We start from the raw sequence: 17,302 nt of genomic DNA on the forward strand, positions 1-17,302 counted from the left end.
CTGTGTTCCCGTGCGTCCCCTGTGGGTTTGCGTGGCTATTCCAGCCTGTCTTGTTGTCTGTTCCCCACTGCTCTGTGCTTCCTGTTACTTGAGACGGCCTTCCTTATTTTCAGCACAAGCTTCCAAGGAGTCAGTCACACGGGACACCTGATTTCCTCTTTGTTGCCCAACGAAGGGCTCGCTACTCTCAGTCATTTGGGAGCAGCACCATTGGAAGCGTTGATTCTCGATGCCAGGGTCCACTTTGCTCCGGAAGGTTCCCCCTTTGCCCGACTTTGGAACGCTTTCTTCCCGTGGAAGACGGTGGCAGTCTGAAGAAGGGGACCCGCTCCCCTGACGGCTCCTCCACAGCTCCCCTTCATGGGGGCCGCTGACCACCACTTAGTATCGGTAGCTGCAGAACCCCTGCCCCACATCGCTTCCCGCGGCCTGCCTCCTGGGCGCCCTCTCGAGTAGCCTTGCTCAGCATTTCCACCATCGGGATGGGCAGTGGTTCAGACGGGAGAATCCGCAGCTGACTCAGCGGAAGGCTCACGAACATGACTGTGGGCTGAGTCTCGGGCCTCAGGCTAGCCGGTGACCGTGGGAGCCTGTAGTGATTCAGTGAGGGAATCCGGGTAGGTGGATTTCAGGTAGGGACATACGGTGCCCAACCCCTTCCCCGCCGTGGAGACAGGCCATGCGAGGTGGCGGCGGGCTGGAAGAGGACGGAGAGCGGGGTCTGGGCTGGGCAGCCCCGCATCCCCAGGATCAGAAGCACAGGAGTATGCTGTCGTGCCCCCAGTGGGCCTCCACAGGATGCTTCTCGACCGCAACCTTGGGGAAGTTGAGTTCTGGTCTCAGAGTCCTTGGAAGGTGCTTCCTTGAAAGCAAACCACTAATGATGATCTGGTCTCATACTCGTTTAAAACATCTTGTCTCCTCACCACACAGACGCGTCTCCAAATACCTGTCAGGCAGCCGTGGATGATGACTGGTGTCTTCACTGCTTTCATGTGGTTGAAGATGAATGGCACCTTGGGTTTTCGGAGTGCCCTAAAATTTCCGTACGGCGCGTTAGCTTGCATTCACGGTTGTCCTGGCAGAGCACGTACTTCTTACGAGAGGACACTGAGGCTCGGAGAGGGCAAGTGGTTTGTCCGAGGCCTCACAGTTCAGACTGGAGTGAGCTGATAAAACAGGTCTGCTGATTCCTAGCCCCCTCCCCCTCCCCGTCTCCTGCCCAACTCCAGCTTTTCATGCAGCTCGATGCAGGTTGGGATTTTCTTAGCATCTAATAATCACATTCAGTTCCAAAGTCTTTGGAACTTGAGTCTGATGTCATAGAATGTTGAAATGTTTTGCAGCTTCGTAGCCACATGTTCTTTTGTCTCCTGCCCTTTGCATGCTGCAGACATTCGGTCTGCTTTTCGGATTTTGTTATTTTCAAAAGACCGAAAGCCAAAATTGACTATAATAAATCATTTCGGGGAATTACGATTCTTCACTGGAGATTTCTATAAACAGGCAAAATATTACCTTGTTTAAAGGAACTGCACTTTACTAGAAGACCACATACTATTAAGTACATATATTTCTTGCATTTATATCTTGTTTATGTGTGCATTCTTGCCTAGACATGTAGTTTGCCACACTTTTATAGACATGTAAAAGTAAGCTAGTAAAAATACTCATAGGGCTAGAAAATTTCTTACCTATGTCAAAAGATCCTTTTTGATCCCACTCCTGAAAAAATCACCAGACTGGATGCCTCACCAGAAAGCCAGGGGCCAGGAGGAGGTACACCCCTCCCCCAGGCCAGAGGTCAGGCAGGGCCTCTCAGCCACCCTGTCCCCTCCCTGGGTGGGCCCAGCCTTCTGTCCATGTTTCCTAATTCAGGACACGCTTTGCCTTAGCACCCACTTCATGTTTGACATCAACCTATGTTGGATACTGTGACACTATCAGAAATTCTGATTAGAAACCACGTTTGCAAAATTGCCCGTATGCAAAGATGCTCCAGAAATAGTGCAATGAAAACATCATGATTTATGTAACTTATGTCATCATGGGTGTCAGTCATCTGGCATTAAAGGAATTGCTTTTTCCATAATACACAAAAGTAGCTCTAAAGAGCCTTGTGTCCGGGTGCCATTAAGTTGGAGAATTTCTATCTATAAAAGTTCTCCAAAATCTGCCTGCACGTATCATCACAGACGGTGTTCCCTGCAGAATCCAGCAGACAAAGAGCATCGGAAGATACAGACGGGCCGTTCTGAACTTTGCCCTTTCCACCTGTATACTCAAGAGTCAGTTTCCTGTTCCATTAGCTGTTACCCTAAGCCAAGGTCTCCGGGTGTAATTAACCCTCTCCTGCCAGCGTTTTCTCCTTCGCTTTTATTTCACAGTCTTCTTTTTTTCTCTCTCTGTTTCATCTCAGCATAAATAATTCCAAAACCTCACTCTAAGATAATCCCAAAGACGATGGAGAATAGGATAGCTTCCACTTAGTATATGATCCATAAACGAAATAATCCTTTCTTTGAAGAGAGATTGCTTGCTGTGAAACAAAGCTAAAAATACACTTCTTTTACAGTAAATATTTCACACCTAGTTTGACTTTATTAGAGTAATTCAAAAATTGGAAGTCGATGTTTAGAAGCAGGAAAATCGAGGGCTGAGCTATCTCATGGTGGCGGCTTTTCTGTCAGCGTGGCTCCACTTGGAGAAACTAAGACACGGGTGACCGGGGGCTGGGCGGGCTGCCCGTGTCAGTGCCTGTAACGGTCTCTTCTTCTCCCCCCACCAGGACGGCAGGGGAGCGCTATCGCAGGGAGATGCTGGCACACGGCGGGGGCAAGGAACCGATGCTCATGGTGCAAGGTAAAACAAAACGAGGATTGGTAACTCTGCTGTGCGACCTTCTTTCTTTCAAGGTTTTGTGGGTTGTATATATTTTAAATTATAATATAATTTAACGTTGCCATACAACGTTCTATTAGTTTCAGGTGCACAGCACGGTGATCGGGCAGGTCTGTACATTACGCCAGGGTCACCAGCATATTGTCGCTGCCATGGGTCACTGAACACTGTTATTACAGTATTATTGACTGTACTCCCTATGCTGTACTTTCCATCTCTGTGACTTATTTATTTGATAACTGGCAGTTGGTACCTCAGTCCCCTTCATCGATTTCGCCCATCCCCTCACCACCCTCCCGTTTTATGGGTTAGGTTTTAATATTAGCTCTTGGAGTTATGTTTTTGCACCGTCTATAATGAAAGCTGTTTCATATTTCCTCCATACATTTTTTTTTTTTTTTGCCTTTAGAGGTGATGCGTCAGCTGTGTCCTTTGTTCTGAGCATGTATCTAGTTCATTGTATCCCAAACTAATTAATTTTTAGTTACTGTGATGTATTTAGATGCCAGGATAAAATTTCAGGTTTTAACTTTTAAAATGTAGGAAATTTATAAATTTGTCATAAATTATCAAAAAAATTGGTTTTAATAGGTCCCAGTGTATTTCTTTAGCTTAAAGAAGTCCTGTAAGCTTTCTCTGAAAGCTTAGCCATGCCTTTGCTAGAAATTCCAAGGCATTTTTTTTACCCATTGAAAAATTAGAACCTAAGTAAATCTCTTTGAGGTACTACGATGCTTGTTGTCTTATGTAATTTGGGAGGTTCGTTTTTTCATTTAAGTATTTGCACTGAAAATTTAATTGTAAATGGAAGTGACCATCATGGTTTTTCATAAAATGTTCTCACAAATATTTTAAGGAACATGCGAATGTTATTGGATCTCAATGTATTGACAATTTTATTTGCAGCTGATCTCCCTAACTAGCTGATAAAAATTGCTTTTAGGAAATACCATCCAGTATTGGAGAAATATGGTCGCAGTGGGTCTGACGTCAAGGTTTCCTTGCCTAGATCTGTTCGGTCTAACACCTGTTGCGGGTGTTCGCGGAGCCCCAGTTCCTTCCCTTTAGCCGTGTGTTCAGCGGGTACTTGCTGAGCGCTCACTCTGCCCGGGGCACCGCTGTGGTTGTGTGTTGTGTTGCCCTGTGCGGAGGGCAGGAGCGGAAGAGGCGAAGACGACCATCGGGTCCTTGTGCGGCTCGCGCTCCTTCAGCTCTGCCGGGAGGGAGCGCTCTCGTGGGCACAGTCCGCCCAATGCCGCCGCGTGTTCAGAAAACAAATCTGCCCGCCTGCAAAGCCTGCAGTTTCATGGGGCCCCGCCGAACCAGAGATGACAAAAGTCCGCCACAGGCACGCCTTGCTCTTCCATCAGTGCACTGCCCTCGGAGCCGTCCTGCGGTGCAGAGGGCACGCTCATGGCGCCTCAGTTCCCACTTGAGCCTTACTGGCCCTTCGTGAACTGTGCCACATCCAGGGAATGGTTTAAAATGGTTTGCATGCGTTGGTTGATGCAATCTTCTAGCAACCCTAGGAGGTGGGAATGATCGTTATTCCCATTTGACCGAGGCTGAAACAGGTCAGTCCTTGGTCCATGTTAGAGGCAGTGAGTAGAACAGTCAGGATTTGAACTTGTGACTTCTGGCTGCAGAGACCGAGGCCGTCGGCAGTCTGTGCTGTTTCACGTGTTTGCGGAACACGACACTGGGGTGAGGGTCTCCTACGGACCCACGTGAAAGGCAGATTACTTGGCTCATGATAGTGAGCCACCAAGAGGTTAAATTGTGTGCTTGTAGCCAGTAGCTTGTGGTCCTGCACGAAAAGCCCACTGTGCTCCAAGAAGATATGCTGCAGGATGGCTTTGTCCTGTGGATGTTCTGTTCTGTATACTCTCCCAGTAGCTGTGCTCAGCTTCTCCTTTTTGAGACCAAGGTCTCAATGGTGTCTGCACATAAATATTAGCTTCCGTATGGTTCCATCCAAGGGGGAAAAAAAGTAAATCCTTTTCTGTGTTTGTCTTTTGGCTGGTGTGTTGGTCTACCCTGCCTCCAGGAATGTTGTAAGAAACCTCTCTAAAAATTCTGCTCTTTATATGAAACGTCATTGTGTTAAGAAACCTAATATTTTCCACACTGGAATTCGCACACTTGGGAGAGAAAAACAAGATTGTGGTTCAAACCAGGGATGAGAAAGTGTTCGGATTCCAGTTAACACCAACAATAGAATGGTTCTGCTTTTAAACCTCAATATTTTTCTTAATGTGGTTCTGTCTGATCTCATTAATTCACATGGTTTGTTACATGTCAAAGATGAATGGGGGACGTGCGGAGAAGTTACGCCTGTCGTCGCTTTATAGGGTTGGATTTGTAAGACAAGACCAGCAGTGGCTTCTCATTTTCTTGTATGCAGCCAGCCTGTACCCCAAAACAGAATGTCTTAGGGGATGGCTCATAGCCGAACACTAGGGTACCCCTAGGAGTAGCGATTGGTGAAATTGTTAAGAGTTGCGATATAAAAGCTTAAATGATCTGGTAGGCATTATTCCTGTTTGGAAGTGTAATTTTTACCAGGTGTTTATTAAATATGTTATTTAACTACTTACTAGGTCAACGTAAAGAGTTATATTAAGTAGCAAAAGATGAGAACACCTCCCTTCAAATTACGTTCCTCCCTGGCCAAATGACAACTTTGTTAACCTCCTTACTTTAAGACTTCTATGGCGGATGAACTTCAGGCCATTCTTCGAGTCAGAATACCTCTGCCTCGTACTGATGCTCTCCGAATGATACCTAGTCACAGAAATCAAATACGTCATGCTTTTGACCTTTGAATAATAAAAACCACACAGGTGAGCTGTGTTTAGAATGAGTCGTCATCGGCTCTGAATCCCTTGACCTTTTCTGGGCCCACTGACGGATGAGCCTCCTTGTGGCCAGAGCCCGGCCTGAAGGAAGTCCCAGAGAACACCGCATTCCTCTTTCTTGTCTCCCACTGGTCGCCCCCCCATTCATCAGCTAAAGGGTGCTGCCACGCAGCCCTGTCCCGGTGCTGACTCTAGCCCGAGGGAGTGGCTGTCGCCCGATAGAGTCAGGGACTCTATCCCTGACTGAGGGAGCCCCGCGGGGAAATAAATCCCAAGTCGTGCAACCGTGGCAACAGGGGCCTTTGGTAGAGTCCGAGCCCATAGTTGTTTCCTCTCAACACTCCAAACACCATTTGAAAACAACTTGATGGTTAAATAGTAGTTAAAACGGCATGTCCCCCCTCGGGGAAGAAAAGAGGTCACATGGTAACCACAGCCTACTGTAGTAGGATGTGCCCTTGCTGGCTCTGGCTTCCAGGAGAAAGTCACTTCCCCTCCCTCGGTATGTCCTTACCTGCCTTTAAACACATCCATGGCACATGCAAAGATACAGGTTATAAGCACAGCATTCGTTTACTTAACAACCCCCGCCCCCCGCCACTCAACCGTTTGGCAACACCTGATGGAAACCAACTTTCTTAATTGCCAAGAATTCCGGGCTGAGCTTGAACTCTTTGTATTCAGTTGCTGGTGGTGAGTTTTTCTCCCCTTCTTGCCATACGCTACCCCCACCCGCCGGTGTTTTTTTGGTTTATGTTAAGTACCCCATTTCTGAGTAATAAGAGCACGTCAAGGTTTTGCCGGAAAGAAACGATGATAACGTGACATTTTCATTCATTTTCTTATTTTTCAAAGCCTAGACTAGAATGCTTCGAAGGGTGCCGTGGGTTCAGTGTCTGTCACAACCGTTGCAGAAAATGTACGGGTTGCTAGAACGCAAACATGCGGGAAGGCTTGTGAGTAGCAAGGGAGCGCCGTTTTGTACCCACTGGGCAGCACGATCGTGTCGTACCACACCAGACACGAGGGTGGAATGATTCGGCCCCGCGGGATAGAAGTTGCGTGATTTCAGCAGTCTGTGAATGACGGAGGGAGTCCTCACGCGTAGCTTCCTCTGCACGCCGTCTCTCTGTGTTTTATGTCCTCTACGAGCTTGGGTGAATGGCCCCTGTTAAGTTTTTAGGTTCAGATTTATCATTCCGATGATCAGGAAAAACAACAACAGCAGCAACTAACATTTGCATCAACTGCTACGTGCCGATGCCTTCCGCTGTGCTGCCCGATTTAGTCCCCAAAGCGTAGGTCAGATGGTCCCCATTTTTACAGATAATGAAACCGTCAAGAGTTCATTCTCTCTCTGTGCCGCCTCTCCTCCCGACTCCCGCGTCTTCCTCGGTTGACCTCTAAATTCTGACTTGAGATCGAGCTGGTCCTTAGAACATGGGAGATGTAAGTGGAGTGAGCCCTGAGGCCTGCACGATCCCCAGGAGTCTGCGGTTTGTTGTTTCTAACCTCACATCCTAACTGTTCCCCTTGACATCGGAGAGGCCTGCCTGCCATCCAGCCATCAGCAATAAGATTTCCCTTCATCTGTTTTTGTAGGAGCTCCTTTAGACTTTTGTGGTAAAGCTATCAACTTAGTTTATAATCATTCTGAGTCATGGTGGTTCCGAGAGAAAGGTCCCCGCCGCAGCCCAGTGAGCTCGATGCCCAGTAAGTGTCGTGTTTCTGCCTCTGGTTAGAGCACTCCCTGTGCTCTACCCTTCAACCTTTGCACCAAGAATTTTGCGGGGGGAAGGAAAGGTTAAAGTCCAAGACTTTCGCATTCCAGGAGGCTGTTGGGAACACTCAACCACTTTACTTCTGTGCTTGTTGCCAGAGGAGAAACTCTTAGCTTCATTTTTATGTCTCTGTGGTCAAAAGCCGTCATGCCAGTAGAGACACAAAGTATTAACCTGGCAGAGTTTTTAAAAGGACCAAACATCAGAGAAGACTGAAAGAATTACTAGGTAAATGAGTCTAGTCTCAGTGGCACTCCCTTCAGTTTGTTTTTCTGTGTTGCCAAACTGACTCCTGGAACCAAAGTCTAGGAGCCCACAGGGCCTCACTTGAAGCTGATGAAAATCATAATACCTTACGTTTCTGCCGAGCGTTATGGTTTTCCAGGCACATTCATTTTTGCCATAATTATCCTGTGTCATCTATTCTAACTTATTACATATCATTTTTGTCCAAGAAAAAAACCCAGAGAATTGTGGTCTCTATTCCAAAAGGTCATCCCTGTGCCCCGAGGAGATTCATGCAAACCATCTAAGGTGATGACTCCTCTTTTCTTTAAAAACCATCTTGGTCCTAGTAGCTGTGCACACAGCCGGCTTTCAGATCTCGGTTTCACGCCAACTCACAGCAAGGCTCCTTGGAGAGACGGTTGATTCCAGGGCTGAGTGTAAAGCACGAGCCAGAAGCTCCAGGAAATAAGAAAGTGCCCAGAAACACACCCAAGGAGGGGTGTGTATGTCAAAGGGAGGCGAACTGAAAAGAGGTCCCAGTGGCCAAAGTTGTGACAATTTGAGCAACCGAGTAAATAAGGCAGTTACTAGAACATGACAAAGTATAGAAGTTCTGCCTTTGAGTTCGCAGTGATGTAAATGATTGAATAAATAAACGGGGAGAATAAACAAACCTCCCGTGCAGAAGCATTTCAACAATGTATACAGATAGATGCTCTGCTCTCCAGGAAACGGATCGTAAGTTACGTGTGAATGTGCAGGGTGGTTTCCTTCCAAGGGAATGCAGTATGGAAAGGGGCGGGAGAAATTACAGGAACTTTCTAGAGGAGAAGCTGAGAAACACTCCCCCGGTCGGGTGTTCCAGGTCAGCATCGACAGCGAAGCCATGTTGATAGGATGTGCCCTTGATATGATGTTCGAGAAAGGCTCTTCACCTCTGTGGGCTTCCTTCCCAAACCCGTCACCCAAACTGAGGGACAGAGTACAAAATACCCAAACGGCCCACCTCAAAAGTGTCAAGGTCAGGGAATTGAAGAGACTTTCAAGGTGTGCAGGGGAAGCTAAGCAGGGGTGATGGGCTACGTGCAGTGTGGCGTCCTGGATGGGACCTTGGGGCAGAAAAAGGACATTAGGTAGAAACGAAGGGAATGTGAGTAAATGCCGACTTTAGTTAACAGCCGTGAAGGAATATCGGTTCACTAGTTGTGACGCCCGTGCCCAACCAAGGGAAGACGGTAACAGTGGAGGAGACGCACCGACCGACTGGGGCAGGTGTGTGGGAACTCTCTATCTTCACAATTCTTCAGTAAATGTAAAACTATCCTAAAATTACCAGTACACGAACAAGCCTCTTTGGTAAGCTTTCTGGTAATGACGCTGCTGCTCGCGGTGTCCCCTCCCTGCTCCCCAACTCCATTTGCCGTATTTTTCTGGTCTCCTGCCACTGTCACCTTGGGGGGAGGTGCGGGGGGAGCCCATGGGGACCATTGGAGGAGGGGCTGCTTGGCACAGCGTGCGGTCAGGGGAAATGGGCATCACGCGGGCATTGTAGATGCTGTGAAGGACTTCTGGCATTTACTCTGAGGACCAGAGAAAGCACCGACAGTGTTTGCAAGGCAGGTAGTGACCAGATCAGGTTTCCGGTTTCCGGTATCCGTCGCCTGCTGACGAGGGGCTGCCTGGTTCGAAGAGGCCCCTTGTTGGCAGTAATCCTGGTGAGAGTCGAGGGCGACCAGCCTGGGAGAGTAGGCAGTCGGGATGAGAAGAGGTTTTCTGATTTAAGACCATTTATGAAGTAAGAGCCGCTGGCCGTGGAATCGATTCTGTGTGGAAGTGAGGAAGTGGGCGGGATGCCAGAGATGATTCCCAAGTTCCCAACTTTGGCCGCAGGAGAGGTGGCCGTGCCCTTGAGAGCGCAGGGGACCCACTGATGAGAGCGGTGGAGCCGTGGCTGACTGCAGTGTAAGGCATCGGGAAGCCTACGGGATGGCGCCTGGGGGGCCCAGTCAGTTAAGCGTCCGGCTCTTGGAATCAATCGGCTCTGGTCGTGACCTCGCGGTTTCGTGGGTTCGAGCCCCACTTCGGGCTCTGCAGTGACAGCCAGAGCCTGCTTGGGATTCTGCCTTTCTCCCTCTCTCCCCGCCCCTATCCCACTTGCGCTGTCTCTCTGTCTCTCCCAGAACACATCCATAAACTTTAAAGAAAGGTAACGAGAGAAACACGGGCCCGACAAGCAGCCCCGCTGCCCTGGAGCAGCTCAGCGCACGTGTGGAATTCGGCGCTAGAAGCTCCCAAGTCCAGGGGATTCAATTCCAGGATTACCGCAGGGACCCGGTGTCTAGACGCCCCTCTTGCTTAGCAGGAGGCTTTCCCGTTGGCTGTTTGTGCGAAACGAGCATGACGGCCGCCGGGAGCAGTAAGCGCTGTCTGTCGGCCGAAGTAGAGCTGACACGCAAAAGCCAGGAGGCTACAGAGGCCGTCACTGTTTGACGCTCGCTTGACTGCTTTCCCCTGTTGTCCAAACGCATCCCCGCTGACTTCGAGAGGGGAGGCATTTTGCATCGTTTTGTGGAACTAAAAACCAGTTGTGGTTCCTACTTGCAGTTCTGATCGTGCCGTCTGGTGAATCCCTGAACGTCGCCGTGCCTGGCACAAAGCTGGCAGGCCGAACGCTGTGGGAGAATGAACGGATGTACGGGCACTCTGGATGCTTACTCCTGACTTGTTGTCGCCGTCGTCGTTGTTGTAAATATGCCTCTTTGCTTTCTGTGTTTCTAATTAAGTGGGATTTTCAAGGGAGAGATTCACACGTGCCAGGTGCTGCCTGACTTAGCTGACATCTGTGTCCCCTGGGCGTGTAGGGGCTCAGGGTGAAGAAATGCCAGGATGTGCTCGCAAGACGTGCGCTGTGGCCGACGAGTGCCCACCCCAGAGTGTGTTTTCCATTTGTGGCTTGTAAGGAAAGCCCTCAGATATATGAAATATTGAAAGGTAAGACGATTTAAAACGACCGGCATGCCAGGTAAACCAGATGAATTTGCATGGGTTGCTCAGATGTTTAAAAATACAGATCTTTATTTCCCTCTTGCTGTCAGGAAGGCCTTCCCTGTCTCTTGGTACCTCCTTTCTGTGCTTTGTTGTGTTTTTTTTGTTTTTTTTTTCCATAGCACGTATTTACTCCCTGACATAACGTGTAACGTATTATTTCATTTCTCGGTTTGTCGTCTGCGCTCTCGCATCAACTCTAAGCCCCATCAGAGGAGAGAGACTGATGTTTGCACCTGCCATGTCTCCAGTGCCTGCAACAGGCACTCGGGAAGGATACGTTAAGTGAGCAAATACATAAATTTTGAAATATGCTGAAAAGGTGAACTATTTCTTGTGCCATAAAAAAGTGGGGACTGTTAGAAAGGGGACAGGGTTTTATTCGCCTTGTCTGCGAAGTTTTATATCACAGAGATATTTCTAAGGGTTTTATGGGCCCAAATATTTTTGCGAAAGCTCTTTTCTAACATAAAAGAGAAAGACGGGCAGTGAAAGTTTCATCCCCTGCTTGCTCAGCGTCTCCCTCTCTGATTTCGTGTCACCGTGTCTGCCCAGCTGTCCGGATATCAGGTTTGCTTTGTCAGTCCTGCCACTCTTTCTAGCTTCCACCTGCCCCACCGGCCGTACCCACACCGGGACCCTAGCTTCACTGGCCTCAATCCTTTTTTGATCAAAGAGCCTTCGTCGGGAGGGAGAAGGGAGCCACGGCTCCTAAGAGACCTCCATCCATTTGGCTACTCGTCATATCTGTGTTCTTCGTAGAGCTTTTCCGCTATGCACTACGTATATTTATTATACCACATAACCGGTGTTCTACAAGGTTAGAAGAAAATAGATCCTACCTTGTGCTTTATAATTCCCATAATGCACGACCACGTCAGTCTGGTGAATTAGTAGTGATTTAAGAAACAGGCATTAAAGTGGAATGTGTTTCCACTACCGTGGGAGGTCAGAGATAAATTCCGCAACTTGATTTACGGCAGAAAGTAGTGGGCTTTGTTATACGAGGTGAGTCAACTCTTGGGGCTTCATTAAAGTAGGGCCAACTCGAAGTAAAACTCTCCCTGGGAACAGGGGGTCCCAGAGGCCTTGGCCTTCACCACCACCTCCCTCCGACGTCTCTCCCTCCTGACAGCCACCTTGTGTGTGTTGGCACCCAGGCCCCTTTGCTTTTAGCCACATGACCCCTGTAGCCTAAGACTGAGGAGCTGTCCCAGTACAGTCTTTCGTGAAAATGTATTATTTTAATATCCTTAGGGTAGTGACCAGTAAGCAATCGGACAGAATGAAAGAAAGTGTTGTTCGTTGTTGATGATGTTACTTCACTCAAGCTCAGTGAATATTTACTGAATATTGCTAAGCAGGCACTTGAGGGACACAGAAATAAACCAGTAAGCTAACTGCAGACCCGGGAGCGTCCTGTCAGATTTACAGGAAGGCGCCCTCTGGGAGGTGGAGTTGTAGACAGGCGCCCACACTGGGGCTGTGCAGCCTGCACTGGGACACAAGGCTGGGGGCCTGCAAGGTTCCTGGGCTTCCGCCGCTCCCACCCCCCACCCTCCCGCCGGCCGGGCACCGACCGGCCCGCCAGGTGAGGTGGCCCGGGAGGGGATATGCTGAAGGTGTGAACACAAGTAGGTGTGGCACGATGCCGACCCTCAGCTCTCTCCACACCTGTCGTGTTAATGGGAAGCACGTCTGGGGATCCGCAGCCTGATTTCACCAGATGCTCTCATGCAAAATATACTGAGTCTATTCCTGGAGCATTTTATAACGATCAGAGGCACCCACCCTTGGAATAGCCACTCGGATGCTCTTTGCGTGTAAAAATACAAGGTCAGCGTTCCAGTGAAACAGTTAAACAAAAGAGGAGATATGTAGGTGTTGTAGATGGAATGCCTTCACGGAAAGAGTGGGGTTTTTTTTCTTTTTTTTTACTTTCTAAATAAATTGACTTTGGAGCACCAGGAATAAGTCATTCCTGTGGGTTACAGTGTTTTGTTAACGTATCAGGCAGATAACTGCATACTATCATACTAGAAACTGATGAGCATTTTGTATAACTTTTACAGTGTAGGGTAATAGAAACCACATGACATATTGATCTCTTTACACCGATAAAAAGAAGTCAGCCTTTACCAGGAAATGACAGATCTTTTCTTCTGCAAAACTTAACCCAGAAGCATCTCCTATCCTTGGATTTTTCCCCCCTATTTTATTGTCAGTGTTCCAATGACTGAATTCAGCAACATAATTTTTTGCTAGCAAAGAGGATGAAAAGCCTCTGGGGAGGTAACTTTTAAATAGAATTTTAACTTTTTTCAGGATGTTAACTTTTAACCTATCAGTGTATACTTTGTGTGTGTGTGCGTGTGTGCATACATACACATACATACAGTAAAACCTTGGTTGGCGAGCATAATTCATTCCAGAAACATGTTTGTAATCCAAAGCACTTGTATATCAAAGTGAATTTGTCCATAAAAAATAATGGAAAGTCAGATGATCCGTTCCACAACCCAGAGATACTCATGTTGATTACAATATTGTAATGATTAGAATGCAGTAATATAATACAAGATGATTACAATACTGTAATATAATACAAAATAATAAAGAAAATACAAAATGTAAAGAAAAATAAGTTAACCCGCACTTACGTTTGAAAACCTTCATGGTTGGTACGAGGGAGACAAGAGACAGGAGGGTCTCTTGTCGTGTGGGACGACTTTCACTATCACTAATGGAATCAACGCTATCTGTTGGCCCAGTGGAATCTTCCCCTGCATGGGGGCCATTGTATATGCCCAACAGATGTTGACTACAGTGCAGTATTCATAAACTCTTGTCATATACTGTATATAATGTAACTGGCAATAAGGCGGCAGAGGAAAGGGTCTATATCTGCAGGCGCTTGACCTAGAATGAAGCAAAGCATTCCTACGCTTTCTCTTGTCTGGAAAAGCAAAGGACTGTTTATAGGTGCTTTGAAGTGGCAAAAAATAGACTAGTGCCAGTGGTGGGCGCCTTCCAAGCGTTCTGAAAAATCGCTGATTTCTGCCAAACACCGACGCCTGAGACCTACATCCGAGCGTGGGAGGTGATCACCCACAATCCCACAGCGAGAGAGAGAGAGGAACCATTGGCTCAGCTGTGATCATGTGTTGTTCGGAGTCGTATGTTACTTGTATTGCAAGACATCGCTCGTGTATCAAGTTAGAATTTATTAGAAATGTTTGCTTGTCTGGTAGAACACTCGCAGAACAAGTTACCCGCAATCCATGGTTTTACTTGCATATATATCTGTGGCACTTTTCATTTCAATACACTTCCTTGCTTCTACCTACGGGGCGAGTGAGTATTGATAATCCGACAACTGGATAGAAGGGATGGGTAGAGAATCCCTTTAGACAAAAGACCACGGCCCTGCGTGTTCACTGGCGTTCAGGGTGTAGAGCACCTCTTCTTAAACCCTGGGCATCCCAAGTTCCTACTCAATGATTTCAGATAGTCGGCACGCAGGAAGGCGATTTGTTTTGCAGAAGTACAAGGGACAGTGACATAACGAAAGTGTGTTAGGTGCGGACACAGCGTCTGTAATCCGCATAACATTAATTTGATGTGTGGTGTTATCCGCACTTCGCATATATGGGACATAAAGCCTAGACCCTGAGGAACTAACTCAGTGTTGCAAAGCTATTAAATGGCATTGTCAGGATTTGACCTTGACCCAGGCCGTTGTGTCTTCAAAGCCTTTGAGGGGCCCATTGCCGGCTCATAACACTCCACCCCCGTGCCCTTGAAGGTATAGATCTTGATACGCATCTTGTGGCCTCTTACTTTCGGCGAGTCGCGTTCACGTAACCTCTCCTTGCTGTGTAAATGTGACGGAGCCCCCCGCCATTTGTGTCGCCGTCTGAGACAGTGCCTCTGGAGGTTGGCTTCACTTGAGATGTGAGCGTCTTTTTGTTCCCAAGTAAATAACTTGTGGTAGACTCCTTCCAGGAAGTACACCAGCAATTCCACTTTTAGATGCTATCAACCGCACTGCCTTCTAAAAAGAATGTAGATACTACTCTTTCAGCTCTTTTTAATTGCTTAATGGAAACGTTATAAAGGCTTCTTTAAAGATAGTCATTATGGATGGTGTTCGTAACATGCGGTTACAAACGTGCGCTGTTGGCAGCGGGCTAAAGACAGGCTAGCAAAGCAGGTGTCGTTGCCCCAAAGCTCTTGATCTAGATTCTTAGCGTGACACCCGGAGGCTTCAAGCCTCAAGGGCTGAGCAAGTTAGGAGCCCTCAGTTAACCTCAGGCGGGACCGATATCGGGGTGCGCTGCTGCGTTTCCAGCTAGCAAGAATACCGATAAAAGGTAAATAATGATAGCAGTGGCACAGATTTAGAGCAGGTCTTAGGGGGGCAGTTGAAACTGGCATTTGCTAACCAACTCTTGTTTGAAATGCTGCCAGCGAGCGCAGAGACAGGAAGGTGTCTCTTGGCTTAATTGGCTCGTTTCCTGCAAGATCGTTTTACAAGATACCTTCCAGTGTTTACTTGAGTGTTTTCGACTATCTCTAAGAGAAACTTTTTCCTTTTGCTGGTTATGGAACACTACTAATGACGAAACTTAGATCAAGGAACGATCAAGCCAAAACCTAATCTTCTCTTTTACTTACCGGTTTATGTTGACATTAAAGTTTTTTTGTTTTTTTTTGTTTTGTTTTGTTTTTTTAAATATGGAATGATCCCTTTCATCCCAGAGTTCACATCGCAAATATTTGAATAAGATAATCGAGTTCTTTTTCTACCTCATCATACAAGGTAGGGAATGTCAAGTAACACATGTCTCACTTTCAGTCTTTTTCCGTACACAACTAAAGGTATGTTCAGTTTGAATAAGCTGTAGGGTCAGGAGGACACCTAAACTCCACTTATGTTTTCCCTTCAAGCAGTTTAAGAAAACAGAGCTTTAAAAAATTCTTGAAATCTTAAATCACACCCTCAAAATAATCGGAATTCCAGTGGCTCAGTCGGTTGAGCGTCCGACTTCGGCTCAGGTCGTGATCTCACAGCTCGTGGGTTCGAGCCCCGCGTCGGGCTCTGTGCCGACAGCTCGGAGCCTGGAGCCTGCTTCGGATTCTGTGTCTCCCTCTCTCTCTGCCCCTCCCCCTCTCATTCCCTCTCTCTCTGAAAAATAAATAAACCTTAAAAAAATTTTAAAAGAGCTTTAAAAAAATCCTTGAAGTCTTAAATCACACCCTCAAAATAATTGGAATTCTAGCACCCCGTTCCCCTGGGTCTTCCTTCTGATGCACATGCTTTTTCACGTTAGGATAGGAATGTCGTTAAAAGGCTGCAGGAGCCTCACATGCTGATTTTCCTAAGATAAGTAGTGCTTTATGTTGGACATTAACCAGTTCAGACTAATTTCTCCTGCTTTTACACTGTTGGAGTTGAGTGGACTGGAGAGAGTAGCAGTGGCAGCAACCACAGGAATGAGAGCGATAGCCGTAACTATACCCGTAACTACTTGCTAGAAACATCGGTGGGGAGATTTTGACGTGCCAGGTGCTGTGCTGAGCACGCTGTCCTGTGTCTCCCCCCGCCCCCGCTTCACGCACTGAGCAGTCCTGTGGTGCTCCCCAAGTTTACTGCCCAAGGTCACAGCGTAGCACCTGGTAGAGGTGCGACTCCGGTTCGGGCGCCCGGACGGGTCTCAGAAGGACTGGTAGTCTCTTCCACTGATTTTTCAGGTCCTACCAGGAAGCTTCGGCTTGAGAAGTGGTTGTGTGCCTCTTCCACTGTGTTTTCCCGTTCGTTCTTTTGTAATGTTGGGCACAAATACACTGATGCTCAAGGAAGGTACCGTTGAGGTCTCGGGGTGAGATCCCCACCCCTCCCACCCCCCCCAGGGACAGTGGCGAAAGGTGACGTGTGCTAACCAGAGTCGGTGAGATATCAACTGGCTTGCGCGTAGCCAAATAAGATTTGTCGGGTGAGAACGCCCAGCAGGTTTTGGCGCTTCACCACACACTCATTGGCAGCAACCCTGTCTCCTTGCACAGCGTAACAGGGATAAAGGAGGGAAGCATGTCCTGGAAGCAGACTTAGAATTTAGTGGCTCCAGGATTATGACATAGTTGCAGTAATAGAGGTAAATGGCAAGCCTGGAATGGGAGCCAAGGAAACAGAATCCCTAATCTCTGGCTTGTTTGGCTGTTTACTCAACGTGGCCTCTGAAATAGCTGAGAGCTTTTTGGAAGAAAGAGCTGGAAGAGAAGAGAGCACCTGCGTTCTCAAGGCTAAGACCTCCCTTTTGTAAACGCACTGATTTTTGAAGAGGGTGTGTGTACGTTTAATATGTGGGTGTGTTTGTTTAAGGAAGACGTGGAGCTTCAAAAGGCAAAATGTTTTGTGACCCAGAAGCGTAATTGCAAATGGAATTATTCCATCTGACGATAAAGTGAAAAGAAACCAGTTTGTAAACA

The 17,302-nt window shown here is 47.5% G+C and overlaps 1 protein-coding gene across 3 annotated transcripts in view; it reads left to right on the top strand.

The window, feature by feature from the left end:
* Positions 1 to 17,302, top strand: part of MIPEP (mitochondrial intermediate peptidase) — a 162,744-nt gene that overhangs the window by 134,014 nt on the left and 11,428 nt on the right. For 2 of the 3 annotated variants that reach the window (XM_019447965.2, XM_019447962.2), the window contains one exon: positions 2,789 to 2,862. The exons of the other annotated variant lie outside the window; for it this stretch is intronic. In XM_019447965.2, coding sequence (XP_019303510.1) covers positions 2,789 to 2,862 — 74 coding nt within the window. The remainder of the gene's footprint in view (positions 1 to 2,788; positions 2,863 to 17,302) is intronic. 3 annotated transcript variants of the gene reach the window in all.

Source organism: Panthera pardus, unplaced genomic scaffold, assembly GCF_024362965.1.
Source record: "Panthera pardus isolate Hobbes unplaced genomic scaffold, ASM2436296v1 HiC_scaffold_1, whole genome shotgun sequence".
NCBI classification, from domain to species: Eukaryota; Metazoa; Chordata; class Mammalia; order Carnivora; family Felidae; genus Panthera; species Panthera pardus.